This window comes from Rhynchophorus ferrugineus, unplaced genomic scaffold, assembly GCF_030347505.1.
Source record: "Rhynchophorus ferrugineus isolate W39M unplaced genomic scaffold, kcgeb_rfMv2 rfM6, whole genome shotgun sequence".
Lineage (NCBI taxonomy): Eukaryota > Metazoa > Arthropoda > Insecta > Coleoptera > Curculionidae > Rhynchophorus > Rhynchophorus ferrugineus.
In genome coordinates this window covers 38,515,535-38,539,224 of record NW_027472585.1, presented here as the reverse complement: position 1 = coordinate 38,539,224, position 23,690 = coordinate 38,515,535, and the positions used below count along the sequence as shown (strand labels likewise).

At 32.4% G+C, this 23,690-nt stretch overlaps 1 protein-coding gene across 4 annotated transcripts in view; it reads right to left on the bottom strand.

Moving 5' to 3' along the window:
- The window catches only part of LOC143198672 (uncharacterized), a 67,166-nt gene that overhangs the window by 25,166 nt on the left and 18,310 nt on the right, over positions 1-23,690 (bottom strand). For all 4 annotated transcript variants that reach the window (XM_076408023.1, XM_076408026.1, XM_076408025.1 and 1 more), the window contains exon 3: positions 23,476-23,655. In XM_076408023.1, the coding sequence (XP_076264138.1) occupies positions 23,476-23,655 (180 nt within the window). The remainder of the gene's footprint in view (positions 1-23,475; positions 23,656-23,690) is intronic.

The window sequence follows — 23,690 nt, the reverse complement described above, 5'->3', positions numbered from 1 at the left end:
TCTTACCCAGCCTGGTTACTGGCGGGACTGGGATCATTTTACTCTTGCCTAAGACAATCACAAATATTAAACAATCGCCAACATAACGACCGCGCCATCGCAACAGCAGGTGGACCGTCCTATCGCCTTTACCACTGCGCCTACCAAGCCGACTGCAATATTTTTAAATAAAATAATTTTTAAGTTATTCCTCATCAATTGAATTTATACTTCCGATTTTTTATACTGCTTTATAAGACGTAATATCTGTAACATGTAAGACCTGGGTCCAACGTTGAAATGGAATAGAACAAATTGTGGATGTCAGAGTGATGGTCTAATCATAGCTTACTGGCATATAACACCAGGTGTTATAGGCGGCGCTAAACTAACATGGCCGCCATAAGCTGCTAGTGCTTTCAAGCATTGCTGCTAAAAAAAGTTATTTTAAAGCATTAATATTATTATTTAATATAGAATTGTATATTAAATCTGTTAATAGCAATACAGCAACATAAAATTAAAGTTTAATACTTGACCAGTCGCTAAATTAATAGGATTTTACCCCGACACCATTCAATATTTGATGAGTTTACTCGCCGTTCCGTTAAAAATGTTCCCGGCTAGACTTTCTTCTTGCGTTTAACCGAATAAATTATTACATAATTAGTTTAAACTTTTAGCCTGTTAAATACACGAAAGGGTTTAGCGTCTTTATTATAATATTACCCTATATTATTCAACATACGCGGAGTGCTTTGTGAATATTAATCATTTTCTTTCATACAGGCTTCAACGAAAGTTTCAAAACAATTTTCTCGTTTTCCATATCAACGGCAATCAAGTTTCGTTAAAGCACATCTTTCTTGCACATGCGCATTTTCGAAATGATCCGATTAGTTAGCAGGGAGTGTGAGTACATTTAGTCACCGATATTTTATTGATAATCACTTGTATGTTACTATCACTGAGTGATACATTGTCATAAACACAATGTAAATTGTTTTTATATTTGTTACCAGTAAATGTAATTCTTACCAGTTTCTCACCTGATTGATTGGAATTTAGTTTTTATAATATTAACTATTTTCTGTTGCGTGTTATAAGAAGTTTTTTCTAAAATTAATATTCGTCTATTACAGTTGAATTATATTATTTATTATTGTGTTGATAAGTAGGTTTATGAAGTATCTATGAATTTTCAAAAAAAATGTCTATTAAGTAATTTAATGTAAATTTGTTGTAGTAAATGACTACTTTTTACTATCGACTGTTTTCAGTCCGACTGATTTTGTTACTATTTGCTATTGACTGTTTCAGTCGTGTACTTTTAGTTACAATTTTTGGTTCTACTAGTTTGATTCGCCTGATTTTTAATCTTCTGGCCTAACCGCGACTTTGATAAAAAAAGTACCTAATTTATGCTTACATAGATTTATATGTAATATATATAGTTTTATAACTTTTTTGGTAGTTTGCTTGTAAATCAGAATATATTAATATAGCAGAATTTTGGAACGATATTTTTCAAGATTGTTCACGTAATAGGGTAAAAAGGTTAAAATTGTGAATGATAAATAGTAAAATACTTTTGACTGTTTTTATGGAAATAATAGGTAATATTTAGATTACTCTCTCGATTTTTATTAAAAAGTATTTCCCGTCAATAATAAATAAAGCATTTACTTTATTTAGAAAGCTCTATTAGTTGTGCTATCATTTTTAATTATGTCATGGATTAGTTTTTTTTCTGTGATTACATATATGTTTAATTTTTTTTAGTATTTATGGTTGTTGTACGTTAGTTTTTAGGTTTTGTTTAAGTTCTATTGTATTGTCTATATTTATTATAGTATATTATTTATATATGTCCGTCCTTTCTTCTCTCACAATTTATACAGGAAAGGGATGGCAACATACACCTTCGTAGTACCTTAGCAATTACTGTTTTCGACTAGTTTCAACTTTTTGCGTTTATCGACTGTTTCGGTTGTTTTCAGTCGATAGTCCCCAACACTAATTAAAACCAATCTACTGCTCTACGATGTTGAATTACAATATCCAAAGCTATGCCTAAACTAATCTGTAAGAAAGTTTCCTTTGACTCCACTCAACATTCTTCTACATTAATGAATTTAATATACTAATCATATAATAATCATACGATACTATTCTCATATCCACATAGCGATGGGAACGGGGGTAGGTCAAATACCTCGCGTTCAAGATATTTCAACAATCCCGTGCAAAATTACAACTGACATTAACAAGATGTCGCGCGTACATATAGCGTCACCGACGCCGTGGAAATTCTCGTCGAGTCTCACATAAACGACGGAAAAAATCCGACGCGTATACGTTTTTGCATTTCAGAAATGGCGCTAAATAAAACACTTTCTTTTATCGCTCGAACAACATATATTTACCGAGACAAGTCACATTTCTTGGAAATATAATATTCGTCTTCGTCCGTGACGGACCGAACGTGGGCGCAATAGTAATGAATGAATCCACATCCCAATGCTCACGACCATTTAGGCAAGAACAACAAAGAAAAAACGACGGACAATTTATTTAAATGTCTTTCTTATGCGCGGATTATTGCTAGACCTATAAATATAAACGCGCAGATAAGGTACAGTACCTTAAAATGGTCTCACACGATGTCCATCATTATTTTCGTCTACCTGATGTTTTGAAATATGTTAGACGTGTTTATCATTAAAGATAACAGGTCAATTGAAAAGTCCCCGGCCTGACACATGTTTTTTAGTTACCCCTGACCCTGAAAGATGCGTGTATACATTTGATAGCTGTCGCATCATTAGTTTGTGAATTATAGCATATTGAATGAAACAACTTTTGTTATTGTAGAAAAAAAAATGGACAAAAAGGAATTTTTCGTGTTAATAAAATATTGTTTTTGAAGGGAAAAAGTACAGTTAACGTAAAAACTTGGTTTAATGCCGAGTTTCCGGACATTGCCGCAGGAAAATCAACCATCAAGGATTGGTATGCTAAGTTTAGACGTGGTGAAATGAGCACCGAGGACGGTAAACGCAGTGGAAGAACGGAAAAAATTTACATGATTTTGAATTACTGTAAACTTAAATTGCTTGAAATACCAGACGCTCTAAAGATATCAACTGAACGTTGAGAAAGCTCTGTGTAAAGTGGGTGCCACGCGAGATCACTATGAAAATGATATCGAAAAGTTGAAGGGTCGCTATATTCAATGTATCATCCTTGAAGGGAATTATATTAAATAAAAAAAACTAATTTTGCCAAAAATGCATTTTACTAAGGTACGCCGGGGACTTTACAATTGACCAGTTTGTCGTGCATTTTTGCGAGAAAAAAAACCCTACACTTTTTTCTTTTTTAATATTCCATTGCCTTCGCTATATAAAACCAGAGTAGTTCTGATCCACATGGTAAATGCAACAATTTCTGAAATTTTGTATATAGAGGCCAACAATAATTCACCGGTTTTTCTTGTAAAAGTAGTAAGGTTGTCAATAGAACCGCATCGGGATGGATGCCTTCAATCCAAAAACTATTTAAAAATATGTCAAATTAAATCAATAATGGAGGCTTTTATGACTTTGTAGAAATTGATTCCTCGTTTTATATAAAAATATTTCGAAATTTTCCGCAATATCCATAAATCCCCGACGACCAGAAACCATAAAATGATCAAATAACATTTCGCGTTTATGGCATTCATCTTTCCCCCGATACGAAATAACGGCCGTTTATCCAGAAAATAATAACAATCAATATATTCCACATCACATCACAATAATTTTAATCTTGACTGGAACCAGACGGAAACCAGCGATCACGTTCCTCCTGTCACAACAGAAAGAATAATGGGCGAATTACGTGGCCCCGTATTAAAGATGGCGGTGCACTCGAAGAATCCAGTTGACCAGGACACGTCCGCGCGCCATTGCCTTCCTGCCGTCGCTGCTGGCTTGTTTGGCTTCGCCAGCAACGAATTGCAGCCGTTCGCATTTCCGTTACGGCTTTATCTGCGATAACAACGCGACTTATTTTCCTGGATGTTGTTCTCGTCGAACTTTCAAGGCCGGAACTAATTTCTTTTTTCATAAAAGTTTCTGTCTATTATATCTTATATCTTGCTGCTTCAATATTCTCACAAATATCTCGTCGTATAAATAAGTACGACAAGAAATAAATAAATAAGCAATTTTTTTAATTTAAGTTTAGAATAATCTTAACTTATAAATTTATTGCTATTGTTCTGTTGTATTTGTCTTAATACACAAGCCAGACTAATTCAATTGAAAAGTTCCCGGCCTACCATAGTAAACACATTTTTTTGACAAAATTAGTTTTCTTTATTCAACCTATTTACCTTCAAGGCTGATTATAGTGACCCTCTAACTTTTCGATACCCTTTTTGTAATACGATTTGTCCTTTGCGTCAATTTCGGTGATCACCTCTTCATTCGATGAAAATTTCTCCCCAGCGCGCATTCTTTTGAGATCTGAGAACTGGAAATAATCGCCGGGGGCCAGATCTGGAGAACACGGTAGTTGACGAAGCAATTCGTAGCCCAATTCATGGATTTTTTCCATCGTTTTCACTGACTTGTGACACGATGAATTGTCTTGGTGAAACAGCACTTTATTTTCCTCCAAATGCGGCCGTTTTTCGGCGATTTCGTCAAACTGTCCAATAACGCTATGTAATAGTCGCTGTTGATGGTCCTTCTTTTTTCAAGGTAGTCAGTGAAAATTATTCCATACGTATCCCAAAATACAGACGCCATAAACATGACAGCCAACTGTTGCGTTCTTCCACGCTTTGGAGCGGGTTCATCGTATGCAGCCCACTCGGATAACTGTCGATTGGACTTTGGAGTAAAATGATGGAGCCATGTTTCATCTATTGTCACATATCGACGCTAAAACTCGGGTTTATTATGTTCGATCATCTTCAAACACTGCTTCGAATCACCAACTCATCGTTGTTTTTGGTCAAAAGTGAGCTCGCGCGGTATCCACTTTACACCGAGTTTTTTCATACCCAAATATTCGTGAATGATGTGATTTACACGTTCAGTTGATATCTTCATAGTGTTTGCTTTTTTATTCAATTTCAATGTACGGTCATTCAAATCATTTTGTGGGTTTTTTTAACGTTTTCGTCGGTAACAACCTCTTTTGGGCGTCCACTGCGTTTACCATCTCAGTACTCATTTCACCACGTCTAAACTTAGCATACCAATCCTTGATGGTTGATTTTCCTGGGGCAGAACTTTCCGGAAACTCTTACTTTAATTGTTTATTTGTTTGACTATATATTTGTTTTGTTCTGATATTTATTATATAAGCTTTATTGTTGATTTTACGTGGTTTTAAATTCTAAACATCATAATTGTTAATTGACTGTTGCTTTATTGTTTTAAGATTCTCAACGAACGTGCAGAACAGATGGAAACTAGAATCCCTCATCTCCTGTCACTTTTCGTGAATATTTTTTGGTCTGATTGATTTTTTCTGATGATTGTTTTCAAAAAATGCTACTGCTTTGGGGAGACTGTAAAGCAGTAACATCAAACAAAATATTTCGTGAAAATAAACCCTCTGCGATTACTATCGTGTGCCTTCTATGTCTTTATGTTAAGATATTATGCAGTCAAAATACATTTTCTAAAACATTCTCTTAGAATAAAGAGCCAGTATTTAATCCAGTAGATAATACTCCAATAAAGATACCCTCAATCGTCAAACCGGCGAATAAAACGGACCCACACCTGACGAAAAAATAACTGTTCCGCGTTACGACCCATCCGGCGAAAACTTATTTAATCTCGACTCGAAATTTTTCTGCTCTGCATAAAATTATCTTACTTTGCACTTTTTATATTTCGTGTAAAGTTAAAATTAAGAAGGTTTTAAAAGATTAATGGCGAAGTTCCGCAGATTCCGTAAACCTGTTTAGCGAAATGATTTTTAAAAAGTTAGTTTTGCAAATCTTGCGAGTTTTCCCGTTGGGGGAGTTTTAATTTGAAATATGAATAGTTTAAGGGATGATGCTCTTCTTCGAGTGGGTGATTTATGCGGATTACCGAAGGTTGTTTTCTGTTTTTTTTTTGCCCGCCCTCATTTTCTGCAAACCGATGTTTCTGTCGAAATAAATGGCGCGCGAAATAGTATAATGGATGTTTCATATGTACATTCAATTTCCAGGAAATGATGAATTATGAGATTGAACGGAGTACCGGGATATCTTGCTCAGAGTTGAAAAAATTCGAAAAATATGGTGTTTTAAGTGAAGAACATAATATATAAGAAATTCATTTTTTCTACTGTTAGCTGCACACTGCTATGGGCCCTTCTAAACTAACAGCAAACTCATATGATTGTAGTTTGTAAATTCGCTTTTAGATCAAACCCTATTTTTCCTTCTCATTTTATTTTAGTTAAAAAGGGACGCCATGCTTTCTGATGTGGCCGAACTCATGTAGTGGTTATATAACCGAATCAGGCTATAAAATATATCTAATAATCAACTATCTGCAAAATTATTCAAAACATTAGTTAACAAGTGAGCCGAAAAGTCCCAAACCTAACAAATAATGTTTTTTTTTTGTTCAAAATTGCCTCTATTCATCAACGTAATCTCGATTAAGAACCACACAATCATTCCAGCGCCGCTCTAACATTTCAATGCCCTTTTTGTAGAACAATTTAAGGATATACAGCTCTTTGATGAATATAAGTCATCACTTAAAACACTGCTAGGAGACATAGGATTTAAATAGTATAAAGATAACCTACGAAGAGGTTCAATGCAACTTCCATACATGTCTTTTAAAAGAATATTATTTATAAAAGCATAAAATAACATTAAGGAGACTTGTTATTTTAATTTATGTATAGACATAGGTATTTCAAAAGGGAATATTAGGCTACCCTTGGCAAGACACTAATAAAAAGAGTGCAAAAACAACAATAGTTGATGGGAAAAGGTAAAAGTTAGAATACCATTGGATTAGATTTGGTAAATCACATTTTTTAAAATAAATCATTGCAGATATATAGTTCTTCAGGAGGTATTTGAAATTATTGCTTAATTAAATATAATTAAAATGTTTAATTGTAACGTTTAACGTCTTCCTTCCTATCACTGGATATTCAATCAAATCGAATTGTGAAATCAAAGGATCTGGCAAAGAATAACTAAAAGAAACATGCAGGTCGAGAAAAAACAAACTGTTTGGTTATGTGGAAAAGGTTATCTACAATAACACCCTTCAGTCCATATATATGAAAGCTAAAACCAACTAAAAGCCATAAAATGTCAAAGTTAAACGCGACAACATTGCGGCGTTTAGACGTCATAAATTGAAATGACGTGAGTTTTCTACTACTTTGGATAGGTTCCCTACTCCGTATTGTGTTTATTTTTGATTTGTGAGAAAATACTATAAAATATGTTAGATGTGTGGCAACTTTTAGAGTGTTATAACAAAACTGTTTCATATAAGGATAATATGTAGAAATTAACATAATTTTTCAAACCTTGTCCATAGTTTTTTAAGAGGTAACTAAGCTATTATCAAACTTATTTAAAATAAGAAGACAGAAACTAAAATATAAGATAGAAGGTAACATTTTTTTGGTTCTGAGTCCTTAAATTCCACTCAATAATATATAAAATATAAAACGATAATCCATATCACCAAAGCTGCGGCACCCAAAACAAATACGTGGATGCAGTGTATTTTTCGGCTGCATAAGCCCGGATCACCAGCTTATTTTTCTATGGGATAGTCGACGTTCCGCACGGCAGGCAATCTCCTAAGAAAAGGAATCAAGAGAAATTGAAATATTTACGATGAAATATGATAAAAGATCACGGCTTTTAGGAAACAAACGGGACCCTTTCAGAGTTTAGCTCCGTAAATGGTTTCTGCTTTATGCACTCTATACATATATCCTGAAACCGTATCTTTTGCATGGCTCATATCATATAATTTAATAATATAAAAATCTCCGGAATATATTACTACGAATTTAAACAGATCGTATTTTAAATACTTAATTTTATAATGAAGATTTAATACTATTATAAAGAAGGTTACATTTTTATATTTTTCCTATTGATTAAATAATTTTCTATTAAATACTATAAAATACAGTGCTTGGGCATAATTAAATGAACGCCTGTCATCTATACAATATTTATCAGCTACAATTATTCACGGGATAGATTCGCAGAGTATCCGAATAGTTCTCAACAGAACGGTGTTCCTTTATTTGTACCAAAATATTCTTCAATTGTTCCAAATTAAAATCAAAATGGAACGCTCCCAATGCTTGACCTTAAGAAGCGCGCAGTCAACATAGCTTAGGCTTGTTTTGGGATCCGCATATTCCAATTATCAAGTATGCAGGTTTTATTATTGTGACAGCTTTCACAGCTTAGCTTCACCACAGCACAAATCAATTAAAAAGTAAAAGATCTCTCGAAAGAAAGACTTGACTGTTGGTCAATGGTATTCTTGCGCTTGATATAGGAGTGACAGTCGAAAATTATGCTAACAATTCACAAAACTAAAAATATTTTTTGACCACTGGGTTTGTTTTTTTTTATTTTCATTTTCATATTATACCAAACGAGCAATAAATATCAGATAGAAATAATATGTATATTCTTAAACATCACAATTTCAGGCAAAAGTATTACTAATAGTTTTGTTTCGTGTTTAATTAATACATATAGAAGATGAAAGAAGAAAAATTATATAAAATATATGCTATTTTTAGTCAAAAATCTTTTGTAAATATTTTGGGAACATTTTTTTAATACCAACGGAAAATCTGCCATCATATGCAACACTCATTAACATACCCTGATAACTTTCGTCCATCACTTGGACATCAAGAAAATCGTAGCTGAAAGATGAAAGCTACGAAAAAAGTAGCACCAAAATATACTTTATAGAATATAACCCAAAGGTTGGAAAGGGTAATACATAAAATTAAAAACAAATTCATAAATAACTAACTGAAAAATCTAACGGATGACAAAGAAACATCATGTCTACACAATCCACCTATAAGACACCTACATTTTTTTTTTTGTTATTTAATTAATACATTGTTACTAGTCGTTTCCGTGTAAACTACAATTTGTCTTTATAATAACTTAAAACTAGGTAGACCTACATAGTAATTCAAAAATTCAATCAAAACAAGAAAAAAATGATGCATTTGCTGACCATTTATAAAAAAAAATAAAACAAACGAAACTGGTATTGACTATAATATGCCGAGCGTAGAATATGAAATTCGAAATTCAATTAGTCACGCCAAAAGAAGTAACCAATGTTATTAAATTTGACATTAATCAAAAGAAATCGCTAGGTTATGACTCAATAAGAGGCCAAATGCTGCAACAACTACCAAGGAAAGGAATTATAAAACTCACTAACCAATCAGTTCAGCATTTCGATTAAAACATGCCCCAGGTGTTTGGAAGATGGCTGAAATTAGCATGATCCCAAAATATGGGCAATCGCTTAAAGAAATAAGTCTATAGACCTATCTCACTTATGCTACAAATAATATACAAGGTATTTGAAAAACTCGTGTTTATTCCGATTCCTAGATAAGATATAAGCGTTTGATAAGTTATGGCCTTGTTCATAAACTACAGAAAATGTTACAGAAAAATACATTCAGATATTCAAATCTTACATTACAGCCAGAATGTTTAGAGTCGAACAAGAAGAAACCCACTCGACAGTACAAGGAGCTAATGCAAGTGAACCACAGGGAAATATATAGGAGCCAATTCTTTACCTATACCCATGTGATATACCATAAAGAAAATATCGCGATGGCTACATTTGCTGATGATATTGGGATTAATGTTGTCTCAGAAAATAGCTGAGAAGCCATACGAAACTTATGCGACTATATACATAACTGGAAACAAATTTGGGAAATAACGAAAAGAAAATAAAGAAAGTAAATATGTGCATGTGCAGTTCACGTATAATCAGAGCACCAATGCCTCACAAGTACCAATACCAATAATAAAACAAGTTTTTCCAAACAATGAGATGTATTGTAGATGTACCGAGATACTATATGACTGATACCTCACTCAGGAAATCACGAGAATTGCAAGAAGACATGAGGACAAGCTCCATTGTCATGTCAATATCTCTTGGATAACACCAGAATAGAACACGGACTCAAAAGAATCAAACCATTTTATCTTATGTAGTGCAGTGTAGTGTAGGGAGGTGCATTTAATAGAAAACAGCAGGGCCGATGCGTCCCCCATACCTAGATTTAAGTTATTGTAGGGGCAAATGGTAGGTTAGTCGGCAACTGCTAGTAAAAAAGTTATAAATAAATAAATAAATATTTTTAGATTCTAATGGAAGCCCCATCCGTGTTCCTCACTATAACCTAATCAGGTGACCCTTGAGACTTGAGACTTGAGACTTAGTTACATTTAGTCCTTTTTATAAAGGCAAGGCATTTATTAATTTTTAAAAAGTACAAATTTTGAAAATGTATTTTTCAAAACTAAAATTATTCATATAACGATTTATGTGATATGGTCTTTGATGCAACAGGTCAATTGAAAAGTCCGCTGCCTGACATATAGATAGCGCTGCTAGAAATAAATCCATATGTTTTTAGTTAGCCCTAACCGTCAAAAGTTGCGTGTATAAATTTTACAGCTCTCGGATCATTAGTTTGTGAATTATAGCATTTTGAGTGAACCAACATTTGTCATTGTGAAAAATTGAATAGAAAGGAATTTTGAAGCATAAACTTGGCTTGATGCCGAGTTTCCGGACACTGCCCCAGGAAAATCATCCATCAAGGATCGGTATGATAAGTTTAGACGTGGTGAAATGAGCACCGAAGACAATGAACGCAGTGGACGCCCAAAAGAGGTTGTTACCGACGAAATCATTAAAAAATCCACAAAATGATTTTGAATGACCGTAAATTGAAATTAAATAAAATAGGAGACACTCTAAAGATATCAACTGTACGTGTACATCATATCATTCACGAATGTTTGGGTATGAGAAAGCTCTGTGCAAAGTGGGTACCGCGCGATATGTGACAATGAATGAAACATCACTCCACCATATCACTGCGAAGTCCAGTCGAAAAATGCAACAGTTGGCTGGCAAGGTTATGGCGTCCGTATTTTGAGATGCGCATGGAATAATTTTCATTGACCACCTTAAAAAAAACGACTATCAACAGCGACTATTACATAGCGTTATTGGACCGTTTGAAGGACGAAATCACCGAAAAACGGCCGCATTTGAAGAAGAAGAATGTGCTGCTTCACCAAGACAATGCACCGTGTCACAAGTCGGTGAAAACGATGGCAAAAATCCTTGAATTGGGCTTCGAATTGCTTCCTCAACCACCGTATTCTCCAGATCTTTTTGACACATTTTCTAAAGAAAGAGAAATACTTAGCGCGTCATTTAAATGATGATTGATCACCCAATCGCAGTTTTTCTTAAAACTCTCGCTAACTTAACGCTCAACTCAGCCCCCAAGTTATGCTACAAACTCACTGAATTCCCACGAACAATACTACTAATTGATGTATCCCCGTGTCGCTAGGATTCGTTCCATTCATATAGTAAACTAAAGAAATATTTACCTTTTTGGGATTCCTTGTAATATTTAATATAAAGTATTCAATACATTTAAAGCTATGTTAATCACTCAGTCAGTACTATTATACAAATACTTGCCTTCCTGAGATAGAGTATAGAAAAATATCAGACCATTAGTAAAAATAAATATCTCATTGCGAGAAAATGGCGAAGGCGAAATATACGCGTATTTTGATTTTCGCCATAGAAAAATCTAACGGCATCAGCTTTATCAAGCGTCGCGTAGCTAGTTAAGAAATATGGGGTCGATGTATTCAGCCGCTGTATCATTCTAATCTAAAGGAAAATTGATTGTTTTGAACCGTACGGTCGGGAAAAATGAGAAAGACCAGGAGCGGAGCGAATATGAGCAGAATGCATCTTATTTTTCGGTTGCATAAGCCGGAATTACGGGCTTATTTTTCCTTTGCATATACGACGTTCGCATGTTTCGGTCGCAGCAATCTACTCGGCACAAGAATAACGAGAAATGGAAATATTTACGGGAGAATATACTATGATATCGTGGCCTTGACAAATGACGCGAAAACAAAATGAAAGAGCCTTTTTAACTTTCATTATAGTCCTAAAAGTTCAAGTGCAATATAACTGTTACCAACCATCTTCTTATTCATGTATCCCATCACAATAGTGCTACCAGTGGACCTGTAAAGTACCTGTATCATTCTCCAACAGTCCCTACGAAAAAGTACATTTGAGAACTTTTCGAAGCGTAAAAATATCTAAAAGTCACATGGAGCTAAATCTGGCAAATAATCAAATTTTTGACACTATGGATAAGAAGTAGATAGAAAAGAAGTACATAGATAAGAAGTAGAAAACATAATATCACTACGAAATGAAATCATAGAAATAGAAGTAGGCATAACAAAAGACGATAGAAAAAATTAATTTAGAAAATAACTGAAACTACACCCTATAGAAACAAGGAATGGAAGGAAATCAGACAGAACAAATAAGAAAATTGAATAAAGCTTACAGGAATACGAAATCATAGAAAAAGACTAAAAAAACAAAGGAATTTGGCAATAAAAAAAGAGCAAATAATTAGACATGGTCTCTAAATAAATGGAAAATAGTGTAAATAGAATAATGGACCAAGATAGCACTACTAACAAATATTTTACCAGAAAACCACACAACAAATAATTTGTTAACGATGACAACAAGCGTTAAATAAAGGAAAAAAATCAATATGGAAATAAATTAGAGAAAAATATGAATTAACCGCTGGACAGAAAGTGATCCAGTGAACGTCCAGTTCATGAGCCAATCATTCCTTCGATATTAATGCTTATTAGTATATAGAATATATATTATGTTATATAATCATTGTTATTTAATAATTTTAAGAACTGTTTAAAGACATTCATGTAAAAATTAAGACATAAAATTAAAATTTTCAACGAAAGAGTCGCAATTTTTTTTAAACACTTTATTGATAGTGAGATTCGAAAGTATGTTTTATCAATACGAGATTCCAAATAGATTTTCTTTTCCATGTAAACTGGAACGTCATATAAGATAAAAATAATCCTTTTAAACGCTATTGAAGCCTAAAATAAAGTTTTCTTTCGATCGGATGAGAAAAAAACTGACCGCCGGATTTCCATTCGATGCAGTTTAGAATAATTACCAGTTTCGAACATTTACATTCGGTCATTTCAATTAAACGAACGGCCATATTGACAGCAAATATCGTTGGCGGGCGGCTAAAGGTTTTATGTTCGGGTTTTCGTTTACTTTTTCCCATTTTTGTTTCGATTTTATTATGTTGTTTTTTTTGTTCGGAAAATTGCAGAATACGCATAATGGAAACGAACAATTACCGCGGAACGAGCCGAATGAATTTAAAATACAACCCGCTATGGCGGTAATGATTGTTGAAAATATGCGTGGCGTGCATTAATCAAAAATTAATCATACTTTTATTGCACTGTAGGAACGACTTTGTATAGGGTGGGGCCAATTTCCCGCTTCACTTTGACTTACCATTTACCACCCCCGTGCCATCTTGGTTATGTGACGTTTAGTTCAGTTTCGCTTTAATCATTGTGTTGTGTAGACGTCCAAATTTTATTATGGATAAATATACGCCACAAGAACGAGCAGAAATAGTGACAATATTTATTGAAAATAATCGTTACATTATTGCCACTTTGCGGAAATTGCGTCAATAGTAGAGGGACTTTTGCCCCATCCTATATTACAGAGTCTCAACAATAAATCGATTTTGTATATTTATATTGAATTAATTGTTCTGTGCTCAACGATTAAACCAGATAAAAAAAAGCAAGACTTTTGTTAATTTCTAGAATGAGCCTTAAAAATCAAAGAATTTAGCCGATGGAGCTATATAAGGCGAATATGACATTCGAAGAACATTAAGGAACATTAATGTGGTCGAAAAAAAAAAAGGAGTTATTCGAGGCTCTTAAGATAAATACCTTCAACGACAGATAGAACTTCTTGTAAACAATGTAATGCGACTATATTTGATACAAATTGAATGATTCCTATCTAGAACTCTCCAAAGAGAAATAATAAAATCTAAATTATCCGAACAATCGAGAAAAATATACGAAACTCAATATTTTCAAACCTAATGTAAATAATTAAAAGGAGTTATCATTTATTATAAACTTAAAGTAAGAAAACCAATTTCTGTAGCATTACAGAATTATTGAATCGAATGTATTCAATTTTTTAATAATAATTTATCATCATAACAATATCCCACAAAACTTTTCAAAATTTGGATTACTATACCTGAGGACTTAGTACTATGGCAGAATACTAATGTTTGGCCAAATTGACATTGGAAACATTTCTTTTCTAAATCTTTCAATAATGATATTTTTATATATTTTAAAGTAACCTTTTTACCAACGCGGGGTTTATCTGAACTGGACCTACTGTTTAACGAAGGCATACCACCGACCTTAGACGGCTTAAGCCTAACTTACGGACCAATCCAGAAAACATCCGGTCTTACCCGGCCTAGTTACTGGCGTGACTGAGATTGTTTGTAGACTATAAAGACATTCATAATGGCAATCACAAACATAAAGTATATCGATGCCCCAGCAGAATTCGAACCCCCAAGTTTCAAACAGTAAGAAAACCGCCCTGCCACCTTAACCAATGCGCCGACTCAGTAATTTTTGTTTTAATCCTGTCACTGGATCTGGTGTCTGATATAATTATATTGTATTTATTATTATATTATATTTATTACCATAATTATATATTAATTAATTTTATATACAGTTAGTTTAAATATATTTCATTGTTTTATAAGTAAGGTTAAGAATTTTGTTGATTATAGTTTATTAGATCTTTTGCTCTTTATATTTTAATTGTAAACAGCAATTCACATGTAAATAACATATTATCACAAATCTTTTATACAGTTCCAATGTAAAGAGACATATGAAGAAAATCCACCATTTAAAATAATGAGTAATAAAAGTTCTGATATCGTTTATGTGGGTATACTCTGTATCGTATAGTATATATCTTATATATTATTTTAATTTCTCTTTCTTCGCTTCAAAATGATTTTAAAACTAAAAATATTTATAAAAGTTTCTTCATATAAAATTTTATATATTATAGAAGATAAAAACTGTACAAGAAAAGTTTAATTTGGGCAGACAAGAAAAAATTTATGTTAATTTGGGAAACACAATTTATTCTATTATATTATATTCTTTAAATATACGTATAATTTCCAAGAACTAGCAACGTCGCAAATTCAAATTTTTCTGCGCATGACAGGATGTTCCAGAATAAGTCTCTTGTTCAAAGAACCACCACTAAAATATGTGAATATCCAACTTATTTGTGATATTTAATTTCAATTTAACATAATTTCAATAAAAATAAATCCGCGGACCCAATACATGGAACAACCCTCTAAGACCAAAATAACAGAAACAAAGAATTTGTTCATCCGGTATATAAGATTTCCACCGAGTCCTCCAGACCATCGAAATTATTTCCCAATTTCCATATCCTTACCAGAACAATACCATATTGAAATGTTTCAACAATCCTCTCAATCGAATTCCTGGTTAAACGTTCAGACGTATTCCGCATTTCCCTAACACGCGCATCGACGAAAAACAAGAGAGAATCCAACGTCGGATCGACTTTAAAAATTCAAATTGCAGAAGAAAAATCTATTTGTACGTTAGACCGGATGCTACGCTACGAAGTGAAGGTAATTTAAAAACTATAGAAGTTTCTACGTATTCGCCGGTTCGGAATAGCGAGGCCTGGACTAAGTGGAGGGAACGTTTGAATATCGCAGATTCGGTTACCTACAAACTTCCAGCGACACTTGTCGAAATTACAGAGTCAGCTGGTATTGGAAGAAATTTTATCAATTACAAAAAATCAGTGACTACGAACATTTATTTTCAATAAGTTTTTAATAATTTGTTTTGCTTTAGTTACACTGTAAAATTGAATAATCATCGACTTCCGCAAGCAGACCACGTTGATTATCTGGTAATGCATTTTCATCGACGTTTGCCATGGAAAAATCATATAGTGGCAAAACGCGAACAGCTTGGGCTCAAACTAAACCAAACATATCGGCTGATCTTAAGTATTATTAGATAGCAAGGTTTTGCTGTACAAGTCAACACCTAGGTCCATTTGGACCTATGATATTGAACAGTAAGGTACTACTAGAAAATCTAACGTATAGTCTATTCAAAGTTTTTTTAGTAATGCGTCATAGATATTTGTGACATCGAAACATTGCAATGTTGCCGCATCAACTGTGACTTTTAGTTCAATTAGGCTTTGACATACAAGAAACTTCTAATCTAAATAAAACAATTTAACAAAAATGTTATCAAATATAATTTACTTTAACATTATAGTATATCTGAAAACTACAGTTAAGTATACAGCCACAATAATTTATAGGTAAGAGTTAAAACTTCTTAAACTCCCAAAATTTTTTAAAATATTAGTTATTTTTGCTATAGATTAAAAATCAACAAACGTTATTTTAGTCCTTTGATTATTTTGATAAATTTTCAATCGCTCCGTAATATACAATATCATTTCGTTTGAAAATGCCGAAAACAATAAATGTCAGGATCACAAATTGATTGCAGCTTTAATAAAATATTTCGAAAAGGAACGAGATAATGGAAGCCCCCTTTTGCCTATAATTTATGTTAGAGAGGTACTTATTGATGATAGTAAATGATACAAGTCCCTACAATTTTACTGAAAATGTTTTTAGCCGGTTGTTGCCGCGCTAAACATTAGTGTGGGTACTGTGAAGAACATCGCTTACAAAATGAAGAATAATACGTACGATTCACCCAAGAAAATCCGCCTACATACAAAGTGAGTAACGAATCTTGACCATCTTGATATTGGCTCTATCCGAGACCAAATATATGAAATGTATAAGAACAGGAAGTACACAAACTATTTTATCAGTATAAACTAAATTTAATAAAACTATTTTAGAGAAAATTGTCTGTCTGGAAAGTATACATAAAAGACTTGGACACATGCAGCTTCTTGAGGGATGTAAGACATTCTTTCATACACTCTTAGAGGGCATAGAATTTAAATGGTGCAAAGATAATCCTCGGAGAGGTTTAATGGAACTTCCAGGCATTGCCTTAATAAGAATTCAATTTTTAAAGGCATAAAATAAGATCAAGGAACATAAACTATTTGAATTTGTGTATCTTGATGAAACTATTATTTCAAAATGGTTCATTGTGGCACTCTTGGCCAACAAGTAACAAAAAGGGGTAAATATAACAAAAATTAATAACAAAAAGGTAAAAGTTACAATAGCTTCCGATTAGGTTTTGTTGGTCATTATATGTATTAATAATTAATTGCAGATATATTGCTGGCCGAGAAGGATATTCCATCAAAAACTGTTCGGATATGTGGCAGGAAGCATTGTCAACCATAACACCTTCGGTTTGGATGAATTCGATAAGACATACAGAGGAAGCAATTGGTAAATGGTGGAATCGTGAACATGTTTTAGACAAATTATAACACTTTACTGACTAAATTGAACAGTGAGTCGGAAAGTGAAAGTGACTGAAGGAAACTTTTCAGGATATGTGATAATACTGTGCAATGCTGGAAATTCCTGAGACAGAGTGATGAGAGTGGAAACAACTAACGATATGCACATAATTAATTGAATATAACTGTAGAAAATGGTATTGTATAGTTGCTGTAATGCTCGGACTATATGGAGGTTTCACGAATTGTTGGTTATTCTCTTCAAAATCAAAATCTTACCGCGAAAGAGTTAGCGGCTTGGTTATCTCTAAAAAAAGTAATTTATTGATTTTTTTAGTGAATGACTTGTTACAAAAATTTGAAATCATGTTGTGCAGAATATTTCTAAAAATACATTTCTTGCATTACCAGTTCAATATTCCCCCCTAATCTTGGAATGATGAGTGACAAACAAGGTAAACGCTTTCATCACGATACAAAACAGATAGATAAGCGTTATTAAGGAAGACGGAATGCTAAAACGTTAGCAGATTACTGCTGGTTTGTAATGAAAGAGAATTCTACTGTTCAAAAAAGCAACAATTCTTTCAAAATATATGGCTCTTTTCTCTATTGTCTACTTAAACCTGAGCTATTTTGATTCATTGTCTATTTATATATTACTATTTTTTTATAAAATTAATGATATAAATAAATAAATATGATTTAAAATGTTTTACTGTCTTTATTTATATATAGTAGATTTTGTGTTCAGCAGGTAAAATTTTATAAAAGGAGCCATTTTATTTAATGTTATTGGAGTAAAACAATTTCACTGGCTTTTTCGTTTGGTTTTAACCATATCTGTTGGGTTTGATCGAAAGAATTTTGGTCTTTTATGGTAATATTTATTTATATCGTTCTTGGAGTTCTTGCTAATTGGTCAACTATGTAAATTAATTTAAATATGGTGTTTTTATAAAAATAGAAAGGCATATAGAAATTATTTTTATTATTTCGTTTTATTAAATACTTTTTTTAAAAATACAATTTGTTATTTCCAAAATTTACCATTTTTAATTACCTCCTGAATCTATTTACCTGCTTATATATACAAATATAGTTTCGACATTAAATCTAATAATCACAATAAAAAAATTTAAGTAAATAAAGCTGTATGTACGCATGCGGAAAACTCGGATTATTCCGTGTTGAATGAAATGTTGAATATTGAATATTGAAATATTGAATGGAACTCAATATGCACATGCGCCAAATCCGGAGATATTTGTGAAGTAACATATCCTCCAGTGTATGAGTATACAGTCAAAAGCAGAGCGAAGATTTAAAATACTGTCAGTTGCAGTCTTTTCGGATTACCTTTTGGTAGGCTCTTTGAAGTCTTATTTGTATGATCTTTCATAAATTCACTAGTTCACTAATTACTCGAAAACTTTAATACAAAAGGACACCCAATTAAATTATATTTGAATAACTATTATTTCAATTGTTTGTTTTATTCGGATAATGGGGACTATGGGTTTATCTGGACTGGGACTAAAGCTTAACCTGGGCTCCGAACCACGGTCCTCAGCATTAAGCCTACCGACAACTTTAGAAATCATCCCAGAAGACATACTAGACAGGTCTTGCCCAACCTGGTTACTGGAGTGACTGGAATCATTTTCATTGTCGGATTTTACACTCTTGTCTAGAACAATCACAAATTTTAAACAGTGACAAAGATAAATTTACGACCATACCGCCCGCAGGATTGGAACCCGCGGCTATCGCAATAGTAGGAGAACCGTCCTATCGACTTTACCACTGCGCCACCAAGCCAGTTCGAATATATTTGATAATTATAATAGTAGCATATTGTTTATTACAAAAACTATCAACTTGATTAACAGGAAATCAATGTACATTTATTCCTTTTGCTATAAAATACACCAGCAACATATATAGGTCTTCATAATTATGCTAACCCATAAAACGACAATAAAAATCGGACCAATATTTACGACCATTTTATACAGTCTCATTTTCAAAAGCAAGCCTTGAATATGCGACGCTCCCATCATAGAAACTACATATATTTTAAATTTCGGTTATTCCAAGATACCGAACACAGAGGAAATTCTATAGTTTTTAAATTACCTCCAATTCGGAAACCCGTATCCGTTTTAAACTGCGAGTGGATTTTTCTCTTCTGTGTATTTGAATTTTTAAAAGTCGATCCGAGGTACCGGGTCCTTGATTGGTCGCCGATTCGCCAGTATAGAGAATGAGAAATGTAGATGAGTTTTGATAAAGTAGAAAGAGTAGCTCTTTTCAAATTCCACGCCCTAAAATTGTTTTAAGTTTTTTCTTTTAACAGAGTGGTTTAGTCTCGCCTTCTTGTTTTTTGTTATGTTCGAATATTTGATCAAAAGTGTCCTTTATTTTATAATTAATGAAATGTCCTTTTTTATTGAAAAAAATTGAAAAAGGATCTTTTACATATGAAGCCTACAAAATATATTTATGCTTTAAGGACATTATAGCAATACAAGCCACTAGACATTCACCAACGAAGAACAAGCTTTTAACAATGCGCGAAAAAGAATCAATATCCACTCTCTTTTCCTAATTCTCAAATCACATGTTATATAGTCTATCATAGAAAACCAAATTCTAATGGAGGTCATTTAAATTGATGACATCTGCATATCGCAGTTTTGCCGCATCAATTTTGATTTCTTGTTCAAAACGTTTGCCGGCTTATGACCATTAATTATTATCACAAATATTTTAAAGAATTTTATAGACATTTGTCAACAATATCGACCAATGCCAACACAAATCCTATTCGAGTTTAAAACAAATTTTACATTTCTACCAACTGTATTTGTTAATAATACAGTTTTTTAATTCATATATACTAATAACAGCATGTTATACAAAAAGCAAAACATATTAGAACCAAAATTAAACAACTATACTGGTTAGTCGGAAGTTGCTCTCAACCTGATCTAAAATCAAAGAGGTTATAAGACAATTATAAAGCCAACTTAGATCTATGGGGTGCAAATATGGGGTTGCATTAAAAATTCAAATCAACTAGGCATCCAACGCTGTCAAAACAAAGTTCTTCGATTGATTATCAATGCCTATCGCTACGTAATGAACGAACAACTACACAATGACCTGGAAAGCAAATGGATTTGCTAAGTTATCCAAGATTTCGCCTTGAAACACGAAAGAAGATTACTAAATTATGCTAACGTGGAAGCAATACAACTGCTGGACAGCACGCAGGATGTCATGAAATTAAAGCGAATTAAACCATATGAACTTAAATAAAGTGTATACCTTTAGTGTAAACTATAGCTATAAGTTATTATAATTTTGCAATTGAGGAATTACACTCGTCTTGCTTATGAATTAATCCAAGTATAAATGAAATGTAGTAATAAATTAATTTATAATTAAGATTATACTAAGCGTATCTAATAAAGATGTTATATATATACAATTGGATGCGCCAAATTTTAACTATACAAAGAAGCTTAATAAAAACTTCAGCTTGTTTGGTTATACTTCATTTAAACCAGACAATCAATCAGATTTTAATGCAGATTTTGTTCTTGTTTCCTGTTGTTGACAAATATCAATCGATACCACACCATTTCTTTTAACAAAGATACATTAACATAATAGTATAAATTTGTGTATCAATAATATTAGTAAAATTAACAACTTTAGATAGTTTTAACAATAATGCGAAAGTATTTGAATTTTTCCTGAACGGAAAGTAAAAAAAATTGTAATAAACTAATAAAAACTTAAGTACTTGCATGTATTTTGATCATTTTTGTCGCTTTAAGAAACCTTTACTGAAAAAAATAGTACAATATAATTTTTCATAATTTTCTACATTTCGATACCATCTGCCATAATAACTATACTGCATCGATCTGAATAAGTCGTAATCAGAAGGCAATAGGCCTGTTGAGTAAGCTGTTGGCCACAAAAGTTCCCATTCGAGCTGTAACAATGTTTTCACAGTTTTTGGATGACTGATAATAGGATGATTTCTTTTAGAATCCGTTACTCACTATTGCTGATCGTTTTTGTAACAATTTATCAATCATTTTACTCAATTAACATCGGTAGACATGTGCAGTAACATTTTTAACTGGTTTTAGTAGCTTGCCATGCACTACACATTGCTGATCCCACCATATGTTATAAGGTATGAAGGGTTTTGGCAGTAAATTTCTTCATATCAAATAACAAAAGTAAAAATAACGAAAGTACAGTTTTAGGCATTCTATGATTGGCGTCTCTATACACTAAATAAGTCAATAATACTGTTTTTGTTTAAATTTAATAGTTGTTATCATTGATACTTCGTATCTTCTCCATCAGATAACGCTTATCAAAACGTATACAAGCACCTAATAGCTAAAAAAACACTTGCAATTAGTGTTGGGAACTATCAACTGTTTAGTAATTGACTACTTTTTACTATCGACTGTTTCAGTCGCTATTTTTGGTTCGACTGTTTTTACTACTTTTTACTAGTGACTGTTTCAGTCGTGTACTTTTAGTTGCTATTTTTGGTTCTTCTACTTTCATTCGACTGATTTTTAACGTTCTGGTTCTGTCGTCCTAGCCACGACTTTAACAAAAATGTACCCAATTTATGCTTACATAGATTTGTATATAATATATATAGTTTTATGATTTTTTTTTGGTAGTTTGCTTGTAAATAACAATATATTGTATATTAATATAGCAGCATTTTGGAACGATATTTTTCAAGATTGTTAATGTAATAGGGTACAAAAACTAAAATTGGGAATGATAAATAGTAAAATACTTTTGACTGTTTTTATGGCAACAATAGGTAATATTTCTATTACTCTGTCGATTTTTGTTAAAAAATATTTCTGTTCAATAATAAATAAAGCATTTAATTTATTTAAAAAAGCTCTAGTAGTTTTTGTGATATCATTTTTAATTATGTTGTTAATTCGTTTTTTTTTACGATTAGGTATATGTTTAATTTTTATTTAGTATTTAACATTATTATACATCTTTAGTTTTTAGGTTTTGTTTAAGTTCTATTTTATTGACTATATTTATTATAGTATATTATTTGGAAATAGCAATTAACATATTAAAATACGATAAAACATTTGTGGGATATTATTCAATTCCTTTTTACAGACCCACAGAACATTCAAATATAAAAGTTCTACTTCAAATTCTACTTCGTTTAAAATAAAATAGTCAAATTGCATGTTAATAGTATTCAGTAATTATTTTTTTCTTTTCTTTTTTAAAGTATTTAAAGTACGTGAAGGAATATGTATATCTCCGTCTCGCTTATACTACCCTTGGAAAATATAAACACATATAAAATAAACTGCTCCAAGCAATTATATCCGTCCTTTATTCTCTCAAAATTTATAAAGGAAAGGGTTCGTACATTTTTGTCTGACATCACGAATTTAAAAAACAGTCGAACCGTGCGTCTGACTGAAAATAGTAATTACTATTTTCAGTCGCTAGTCTTTTGACTATCGACTGTTTCAACTGTTTTGGGACTATCGACTGTTTGGGCCATTTTCAGTCGATAATTCCCAACGCTAATTGCAACATATAAATATTTTACAAGCTTCATAGTTCCTAAGTCTTCATTCGTATTACATTTTTAATAATTGCATTTTCAAAATAAAAATGATTTTTTTCGTTGTTATCAAAACGTTATGATAGATCTAGGTATATAACTTACCCCTTTAGTAGAGAATCTTCCACCAAATACAAAATTCTTAATTTTCTCCGATACTTTGGTATAAGGAGTATCCCCCGTAGGTTGTTTCCTCTTTATCGTGTTTATTGTTATTATATTATATCTATTTATTCCCACTTCCTCGTCTTCATCGCTTCGTGGAAATACCACTGGACCAGGATCCTAAAATATAATACAAAGCAATAGTTTCCTGATTA